At 30.7% G+C, this 10,770-nt stretch overlaps 2 protein-coding genes across 2 annotated transcripts in view; both read right to left on the bottom strand.

Annotated features, from left to right (window-relative positions):
• Positions 1-9,003, bottom strand: part of LOC102600729 (premnaspirodiene oxygenase-like) — a 19,041-nt gene extending 10,038 nt beyond the window's left edge. The window contains exon 1 of the mRNA XM_006338983.2: positions 8,155-9,003. Within this exon, the coding sequence (XP_006339045.1) occupies positions 8,155-8,974 (820 nt within the window). The 5' untranslated portion in view covers positions 8,975-9,003. The remainder of the gene's footprint in view (positions 1-8,154) is intronic.
• LOC102600403 (premnaspirodiene oxygenase-like) lies at positions 2,202-4,657 on the bottom strand. Its single transcript, XM_006338982.2, has 2 exons — positions 3,746-4,657; positions 2,202-2,823 (listed from the first exon to the last, which is right to left on the bottom strand). Exons 1-2 carry the CDS (start codon positions 4,655-4,657, stop codon positions 2,203-2,205), a joined length of 1,533 nt encoding a protein of 510 aa, XP_006339044.1. The 3' UTR covers position 2,202.
• Positions 9,004-10,770: the final 1,767 nt, after the last annotated feature.

Consider the following 10,770-nt stretch of genomic DNA (forward strand, 5'->3'; position numbering starts at 1 on the left):
AGTTTTGAGTCTCTCATCCATGTATATGTATGTATATGTAAATATTCTATTTTGAGACTCGAGTTGCCCCTTTGGGCCATATTTTTATCAGTTAAGTTGTTTATGTCTTTGCATGGCATTGAGTTATTCTGTTGAGTCAGGTTTCCGCTGAGTTAAGAAAGCCAGGCCAAGGGTTCGCTTGGGGCCATCAATGGTCTCCGAGTGCCGGTCCCGCCCAGGGTGTAGGCTCGGGGCGTGACAGTATATGACGAAAATATATGTATTCGTAATTGTATATACAGTTTTCTCTTGCTTTATACAAACACAAACGCATTTTATACATTTGTGTTTGTATAAAAGCAAGAGAAGCGAGGGAGAGACTGGCGAGCGAGAAACCTACGGAGAGAGGCGAATGACAGTTGTTTACTACGGATTACAATTAAATCAAACTGTGGTTATAACATTTAATTTAAATTAATAGTTTGTTATTTTATATACAATTTTCCCAAAAAAAATAAAACAAGAGAATTAAGGAAAAAAAGTGGAAAAAAAAATCCAAAAAATACTTACCTAAAATCCTGACTCCCTCATGTAACACAAACTCAACACACACGAAAAAAAGGAGAAAGAAGCCAAAAAGGAAGAGAGAGAGAGTGAAAGGGATGAGATGCAAAAATGGAAAGAAGAGAAAAAACGAAATAAGTAGATAGAGGAAAATAGAAGAAAAAAACAACAAATTAAAGAGATTTAGAAAACGAGAAAATAAAAATAATTTGGAGTTCTAGATTTTTGTTCACGTTACGTCTAGATTCATGGCTTTTAAATTAGTGATTTATTAAAGTATTTTTCATTTCTTTCTTTGAGTTAGATTTCACATTATGAACAAATGATAAAAAATATAAATAGTCATTTATTCATTTATGTGACATAACTAAATGTCTATCAAGATGAAATTCAAATATCAAATTTGTTAAATTTAATTAATTAGATCTGCGTGAGTTTAAGTTTCAAAAAATTATACTATTATATATAAAGGATTTTTATTCGTTTATGTTATGTCATTCTTAATATATTGTTTGATTTAATTTATCGATTAGTAGCATTTCTAGACTAACGATTAATAATAATAATAGCAAAACGGATTCGGCTCCCTTTCAGTATTCCATCTGTCTAGTTCCTCTAGTATTTTACTACACATATCCTTCAAATTAATATTTCCTTTGTTCAATTTTATTTGTCACTTATTCTAAAATAGATTTTTATTTTTTTCTTGTCAGATAATTATTTTTCCATATTTTATCCTTAGCATTAAATACTATATTTCAAATCTTAATAGAGACAATGTGATAAAATATTTATATCAAGTTAAACAGTGACAAGTAAAACTGAACGGAGAGGTAGATGGTTCAGGTTATTTGCTAAAACCAACCATTTAACCATAGTCAAACATTATCTTCCTTCTCTCCACGGACTCCCAACAGGGGCAGAGCTACTTGGTCGTTAGGGACACCCTTTTTTGGAAAAAAATTATACATACAAGTAAAATGGTACACAAAGTGATTAAATATATAACATATTTTGGACACCCTTGACACAACATACTGTTGTAGCCCAGTGATTTCAGACGCTTCAAATGAGCCAGTATTTGCATGTTCGAATCAGACTAGCAGTTGTACAATTTCTGGACACCTTTTGTGAAATTACCGCTCCCAACCATCTTCATGATTGCTCTCATGATAGGCTAATAATAAGTATAGAAAATTGAAAGTTGATGATTCTTAATCACGTCAATTGCAACCCAGGAGAATTCTCTAGCCTACTTCAATTTAGATTCATTAATGGTAAAAAAAAAAATCATAACTTTACATTTCTCTGGCGACCAAAAGGTTCTCTTCTACTTTAATTTCTTTTAAAGTAAAAAACATAGAAAATAATATTTGTTTTTCACTTGATTTTGCAAAAGTGAAAAATAAGAATTGGACGGATGGGCTATTGGAGGGGAGCCGAATCCTAGCAGAACATGGATCCTTTGAGCAAGATTCTAATAAAAAGAAGAAGAGAATAATTCGCGATAAGGTTGAAAAGATTCATTTGTGTCATTAATATAGAACTAAATTTTATCATGTGACATTATTTAAATTCTTTATATATAAATAAAAGCTTGAAACAAGATGACACAAATATCATTAAATACATAAAATACCTCAATTTCTATATCAAATATCATTCACGAGAAGGATAATAAGGAGTGGCAATCAAGTAAAGCTCACTCTTTCTTGCTGCAGTTATTCCAAAAAACTCAGTCATGTCAACATCTTCAAGCTTCACACCATCAGGTAATTTCCAATCAAAATGATACAACAAATTAGCCAGTGGAAGATAAACATTGATCAAACCAAATAAAATCCCAGGACACATTCTCCTTCCGGCACCAAAAGGAAGATACTTAAAGTTATTCCCCATAAAATCCACAGAAATCTGCTCGAATCTCTCAGGGATAAAGCTTTCCGCATCTTCCCAATACTTTGGGTCCCTCCCCATCGCATAAACGTTAACAATGACTCTTGTTTTTAAAGGGATAGTGTAACCATTGATGCTTGTTTCTTCTCTACATTCTCTGGGGATTAAGAGAGGGGCTGGGGGATGAAGTCTGAAGGTTTCTTTAACAACTTGTTTTAAGTATTTCAATTCTTCAATAACATCTTCATTGAAAGTTTCTTTTCCTTTGAATGCTTCTCTTACCTCAGCTTGTGCCTTTGCTAATACACTTGGATTTCTCATCATTTCTGACATAGCCCATATTATTGTTGTTCCTGAAGTTTCTGTTCCCGCACCGAACAAGTCCTATATTCATTATAATTAATCAGAGAAGGTTATAACACAAATATCCATATATAATATGTTGTAACATGAACTAGCTTGTAATTTCATAGTATATATTGAACTTAATTAATGTGTATTTATATTTTTGTCCACAAATATTATTACTTTATAAGGACATTTTTGTAATCCAACTTTTAATTTGGGTGCTTTCCACTTTTAATAATATATGATATGATATGATATGATATGATATGATGATATGATGATATAATGTTCATGCATATATCAAGGGTAATATATTTCCTTGAATATGCATCTCAAAATTTTCACAAATTCATAAAATATTCGCAAAGACATGATCAGGAAGTGGTTGAACTCTTTTTGATAACTATTAAATACTTCAAGAAGATCTACAAAATTCTTTCATGGAGATTAAACAAATCTCAAGCAGGCCAACATCATCCTAATTTGAGAAATACATCATTAACAGCCCACAAATAATGGAGAGAAGAATCAAGGGATAAACAGACTTATACCCACATTAATTTATCAATAAAATTATGTTTTTTCATATTTTATTTGTGATTATAATTTATTTTCTGTCACTTTAAATTTGTCACAAATATAGTTAATCGAAATTTTTGAAAAATACCTTTTTTAGGAAAACAAGTACCACAAGTGGTATTCCATATTATTATTCATGTCCTTCCAATTCACATCTTCACCTCCTATCCTATAGCCTCCATCCCAGACCCCTACCTCCACCTCCCTCCTTCTCTCCCATAGTATTTTTCTATAAATAAATGTTTTAAGAATAATAGTGAACACATGAAAATAAGAAATTCACTTATTTTTCAAAAAAACATTTTTCATGAAAAATATTCTTCCGTACAATACAAACCCTTAGAGATTTTTTAAAATTATAAGTACATATAATACTTACAATCATAATTGCTTTGATGTTGTCATTGGTGATTGGGATTTTAAGTTCCCTACTCTCCTTTAATCTTAGTAGTACATCAACTAAATCTTCACCTCCAAATGCACCATTTCCCTTTTTACCACTTGCAATATTCTTCTTGTGCTCATTGATAACATCCTCAACAATAGCATCAACATTTTTGTGAACTTTCAAGATTCTACTCCTCACTCCACTTAGTACATGAAGGATCTTGATTGAAGGAAAAAAATCAGCCACACTAAATCCACTAGCCAATTCCACCAATTCCTTCACTAATCCAATGAATTTCTCTTGATCTTTCAACAATTTTCCAAATGCTGCTCTGCTTGTATTTGAGCTCTCGTACCATGAAATCTGTTCCGTAACGTTTATCGGCTCGCCACGTGTTGATGATCGGATGAATTGCACGAGGCTTGAAGCCTCGTCTCGCCTAATGGAACTAAAAGACCGTACATTCTTGGCAGTGAAAAGTTCCAAGACACATATTTTGCGCATCTGTCTCCAATATTCTCCGTAAGAACTAAACGCGATGTCCGTGCTCTTGTAAAATATTATGTCGAGGGATACTAATTTAGGCCTCGATGCAAAAGCAAGGTCATGAGTTTTCATTACCTCTCGCGCCATGTCCAGAGAAGATACTACGACCATAGAAGTTTCGCCTAGTTGAAGGTGCATGAAAGGTCCATATTTTTTGCCCAAGTTTGTGAGTGCATGATGAGGAAGTCCACCTTCTAATGCCAAGTGATGAAGACTTCCTAAGAAAGGCAAATTCCATGGTCCTGGAGGAAGTTTCTTGTTAAAGTTTCTTGATTTTTTCCATTCTACAAGTAGTAGATAGAGGAATGATAGGAAAAGGATTAAGAAAATGAAGTTGAATGGAAATTGGATCTCCATTAGAGCAAAGGCAAAGAGAGGGGTGTCACAATTTTCAAGTTCAAAGCTTTATTTGTATAGGCTTTCTTTTGCATGGCCTACTATATAAAAGCTTCTTGTATAACTGTATATGTGACCCAAAAAATAATCAACAAAATCGGCGGAATGTATATGTAATGTATCGTTATTCTAAATAATAGACAGTTGTGTATATATATATATATGATGTATAACTATATATCAGAGATGTATATACATCCATATATGCTGTTTATACAATATTCATACATAATACCAGTTCATCTTCCTCCACGAACTGATTTTTAGTCAGTTTTTTATAAAGTGCAGACACTCTAACGATTTGGGCGCTAATTACATTCTATCTCGAAAGTTTCTCAACTTACAAATAATTTTGGATTTTTCAGAACTCATGGATACGCTACTCCTTCGCTCGATACATAGCAAATGATGCATAAGTTATATATCGGATACATAACTATAAACAAGATTTATACGAATTTAGGTTTGAAATAATTAAAGTTGTGTATAAACAATAACATGTGTACCAGATACATTGTACACAAACAAAGTTATAATGTATCTAATAGAGGTGAAGTGATGTATAGATGTTAAGAGAGAAAGAAGGGAAAATGAATTTTTGTAATTAATTCAAATGATAAAGATTTTTTTAAAGATTATGTTATCTTAAGTCGTGTAATTATGTAATTTTCTCGTAATTTTTCCCTACAATAAAATAATTGATTTGCACTTTGTAGACATCCTAGCTCATTAATTTTTTGGAATTTGTATTTGATAATTTGCTTTCTTTTCTATTTCTAGAAAAACCAACAAAGTAGGAAAACACACAATAAGATGTAAATTTTTTGTCTTGTTGAAAGTGAGATTAGAAATCATGTCGTGGAGAAGGACCTAGATATAACGTGTTACAATGATATTCTACGTGATTTTTTTTGGAACAAAAAATTAAATTGAATTACTACCTAAAATGAGGCTACAGCCTACATATATTAATTATAGCTCAACCAGTTTTCTACTATTTTAAAAAAGATTTTTAAAAAAAATATGTGTTGTTTCTAATTTAGATTTTAGTAAATCAACTAGTGACTTTAGTAATTTCTTTTAGTTATATTTTATTTTTAACTAGCTAGCTTTTAATTAATATTTTACTATTCTATATTTCCTTCGAGGGGAAAATAAAATAAGATAAAGCATATAATCCAAAAGTCCAAAAATACCACGTAACACAAACTCAACACACAAGAAATTGAAATTCAAAAGCTAAGAGAGGGGTCATGCATGTATAGGTTTTAATTCTTCTGGCATAATATATAATCCTAATGTCAGAAAGAAAATGATTTGCAACAAAGGTTTTTTTCTTTTATATATATATATATATATATATATTTGATAAGTAAACAAAAAAATATTGTAAAATTTAGAAGATATTCTGGGATAAGATTGGGTTGGGATTGGGGGTTGGAAAGATAAAGTCTCCATGTAATGTCACTTACTAGTTACGGACTACGATACGGATCTTGTTTTCCTTATTCAAGAAAGTCATATTTCATTATTTTCTTTTAAGAACTATTTTTCTATAAAAAATTATGTTTTGAAATATACGCATGATTTTGTATAAGTGATCAATATTGATTATTGAGTATCGACCTATTATAACAATTCATTTTGTAATTAAATGAGTTTTGATCTAGAAAGATAGGTTCATGATGCTTACTTTCTAACTAGCTAGATACTAACAAATGACTCAGTCGTGTCATCTGTTAAAATTTAGGTTTATTTATGCTATTACTGTGATACATTTGTGCCATTAACAAATAATTAGATTTTTTCACGTGACATTATTTAAACCTTTTATTATATACATAGAAACTTGAAACAAGATGACACAAATATCATTAAACACATAAAATATCATTCATGAGAAGGATAATAAGGAGTGGCAATCAAGTAAAACTCACTCTTTCTTGTTGCAGTTATTCCAGAAAACTCAGTCATGTCCACATCTTCAAGCTTCACACCATCAGGTAATTTCCAATCAAAATGATATAACAAATTAGCGAGTGGAAGATAAACATTGATCAAACCAAATGTAATCCCAGGACATATTCTCCTTCCGGCACCAAAAGGAAGATATTCAAAGTTATTTCCCATAAAATTCACTGAGCTTTGCTCGAATCTCTCAGGGATAAATCTTTCCGCATCTTCCCAATACTTTGGGTCCCTCCCCATCGCATAAACGTTAACAATGACTCTTGTTTTTAAAGGGATAGTGTAACCATTGATGTTTGTTTCTTCTCTACATTCTCTAGGGATTAAGAGAGGGAGCGGAGGATGAAGTCTAAAGGTTTCTTTAACAACTTGTTTTAAGTATTTCAATTCTTCAATAACATCTTCATTGAAAGTTTCTTTTCCTTTGAATGCTTCTCTTACCTCAGCTTGTGCCTTTGCTAATACACTTGGGTTTCTTATCATTTCTGTCATGGCCCATATTGTTGTTGTTGTTGAAGTTTCTGTTCCAGCAGAAAACAAGTCCTACATTTCATTAATAATCAAAGAAGAATTAACATAAATAGCCATGTATAATATGTTGTAACACCGAGACAAACCTTGAAATATGAATATTTGTAGACATTGAAATTTTATAGAACTTTACAATACGAGTTCAGTTTCAATTATGGTTCTTGAAAGTTACTCTATCCTAAGCCCTAACACATGCCCATATAAAAGGTAATATACTCATACATTTATAAAAGGTAATATATTTTCTTGAATATGCATCTAAAAAATTACATAAATTCATGGAATATTCACAAAGATCAGAACAAGATGTGACCGAACTCTTCTTGATCAAACTCTTCTTGATAACTAAATACTTCAAGAAGATCTACAAATTCGTTCATGGAGATCAAATAAATCTCAAGGAGGTCCATATCATCTTAGTTTGAGAAATATGCTACTAACGATCCTTGAATCACGAAGTAATATTAGAACAGAAGAATCACAAAATAAACAAATTTGTATCCACATTATTTTATCAATAAAATTATATTTTTTCATATATTTTTTTTCTGAGTACAATTTATTTTATATCACTTTAAATTTGTTGCAAACACAAATTGATCAAAAAAAAATCCGGGAAAACAAGTATCACAATAGTGGTATACAACATTAATTATATTATTCCTATAATCCCATCCCCACCATCTCACACACTACCTCCACTCCACCCCTTTCTCCCATTATATTTGTCTAAAATTTAAATAAATGTTTTTAGGATAATATGAAACACAAGAAAATAAAAAATAAATTCCCTTATTTTCCCTAAAAAATCACTTTTCATGAAAAAAATTCTTTTGAACAGATTTAATTATAAGTAAGAATACTTACAATGATAATTGCTTTAATGTTGTCATTGGTGATTGGAATTTTAAGTTCCCCACTCTCCTTTAATCTTAGTAGAAAATCAACTAAATCTTCACCTCCAAATGCACCATTTCCCTTTTTACCACTTGCAATATTCTTCTTGTGCTCATTGATAATATCCTCAACAATAACATCAACATTTTTGTGAACTTTCATAATTCTACTCCTCAATCCACTTAACACATGAAGGATCTTGATTGAAGGAAAAATATTAGCCACACTAAATCCACCAGTCAATTCCGCCAATTCCCTCACTATTCCAATGAATTTCTCTTGATCTTTCAACAATTCCCCAAATGCTGCTTTGCATGTATTTGAGCTCTCGTACCATGAAATCCGTTCCGTAACGTTTATCGTCTCGCCACGTGGTGATGACCCGATGAATTGCACGAGGCTCGAAGCCTCCTCTCTCCTGATGGAACTAAAGGACCGTACGTTCTTGGCACTGAAAAGTTCCAAGAAACATATTTTACGCATCTGTCTCCAGTAATCTCCATAAGGACTAAACACAATGTCTGTGCTATTATAACATATCACGTCGAGGGATACTAGTTTAGGCCTCGATGCAAAAGCAAGGTCATGAATTTTCATTACCTCTCGCGCCATTTCCAAAGAAGAAACTACGATTGTAGAAATTTCGCCTAGTTGAAGGTGCATGAAAGGCCCATGTTTTTTGCCCAATTTTGTGAGTGCATGATGGGGAAGTCCACCTTCTAATGCCAAGTGATGGATACTTCCTAAAAAGGGCAATTTCCATGGGCCTGGAGGAAGTTTTTTGTTTAAGTTTCTTGATTTTTTCCATTCCACAAGTAGTAGATAGAGGAATGATAGGAAAAGGAATAAGAAAGTGAAGTTGAATGGAAATTGAAACTCCATTAGATAGCTAAAGCTAAGAGAAGGGTGTCTCTCAATTCTCAAGTTCAAAGCTATATTTGTATAGGATTTCTTTTGGTCTAATATATAAGGACCGAATAGAGGGGTGGAGCCAATATTTTCAGCAAGAAGATTCAAAATTTGAAGAAGTAGACATAAGAACTAACCGAAGGGTAGAGTAGACATAAGAACTAACCGAAGGGAGTTGAGTTCAGCATCTACTATATATACATTAAAAATTCTATTAACCATATATAAATAGTATAATTTTTCGCTGAAAGGGGTTTGGATGAACCCCTGACCATAAGGTAGCTCCGCTCCTGACTGTACAGATGAAAAAATATCAATAAAATGATCGCATATACATATAATATATCGATATTGTATAAATAATTATGTAATGTATTAATATTGTAAATAATACATAACCATATATATATGATGTATAATTATGTATTAGAAATATATTTAAATTCATATAAATTTTATTTATACATTGCACTAGTTCATCTTCGTCAATGAGCTGATTTTTGTAGTCAGATAATATTTCCCTCCAATGTAACCATGGAGCAGTATGCAGCTTATAAACGTCTCTAGCTACCTCATTGACTTTTTGGGGTTTGGTTTTGATAATTTACTTACTTTTTTCCCCTTCCATTTCTAGACAAAACAAGAAAATAGAAAGAAATAAAAAACAATGAGATGTTGATCTAATTTTGTCTATTTAATATGAGATAAAATATCTTAGCTCATATTCTACGTGGAAGAATTTTGGAACAATAAGAATACAAATCAAATTGAAATATTACCTAAATAAGGTCTACAAATATAAGAGGGATATATTATAGATGAATGACCATTTTAAGTAGTAATAAATTACAATTGGATCATTTTGATTAATAAGTAATTTAAACCCAATTAACTTTTTGCATAAAAAATATTTTTTCATAAAAAATGTACGTAATCTTGAAAATATATATTTTTAGAATATAAGTGCTTTATTTGCTTATTTTCTGATATTTAATTAGTAAATAAAAGATATTGCCAAAAGTATTTACGCATAATCTTGATTAGAGTTTTGCCATAGATTTCCAAATATATTTGGAAAATCAGTTTTGGGGTAAGTTTCAACATGTGTTAACCATAGTTATTGAAAACATATTTCGTCCTTTAAGAAGATAAAAAACATGAAACAATATTTATGTCTGTAAGTTTTTAAAACTATTAAAAATACCTATAAGTTTGACATAAAATTATTATTTTATAATGAACTAGATAATATATTATTAAAAAATTATAACACAATATTTTAATAAGACTACTACTAATAAAATTATCAGCTATTATAATTTGTCAATTACAACAATAATAACTAGTTATTCTTTAATTTAATCTTCTCATATTCTACAAATAACAATATGTTTAATGAGGGATCGAGTATATAAAATTATAATTAGAATCTTTTAAAAATAAAAATAAAAACAAATTTACTACTAGATAAAGTGTCTAGCGGTCTTTTATTAAAAATAAAAACATATCAATAGGGATAAATACAAGCAACTGAAGCAAGGGGGGCTAGACCTTACCTTACCAATCCTAATGAAGTACCTAAGTTCTACTAACTAACAATTACTAACTAACAAGCATAATTATAAATAAAATCATAATTGATGAGGGTTTTAAATAAAATATAAAAGTTTAGGGTAAATATTAAGTTTAAAATATTTCAAAAACTTGATTTTGGGATTTTATTTTTATTTTTATTTTTATTTTTTGGACAATACTTGACAAATTTAATG

Source organism: Solanum tuberosum, unplaced genomic scaffold (assembly GCF_000226075.1).
Source record: "Solanum tuberosum cultivar DM 1-3 516 R44 unplaced genomic scaffold, SolTub_3.0 scf00008, whole genome shotgun sequence".
Taxonomy (NCBI): domain Eukaryota; kingdom Viridiplantae; phylum Streptophyta; class Magnoliopsida; order Solanales; family Solanaceae; genus Solanum; species Solanum tuberosum.

Bases quoted from the DNA above. Each gene is read 5' to 3' on its own strand.
- LOC102600403 (XM_006338982.2), bottom strand. From the start codon at position 4,657: ATGGAGATCCAATTTCCATTCAACTTCATTTTCTTAATCCTTTTCCTA. The intron at 2,824-3,745 runs GTAAGTATTATA...TAATGAATATAG, and splicing joins ACATCAAAGCAATTATGATT to GACTTGTTCGGTGCGGGAAC.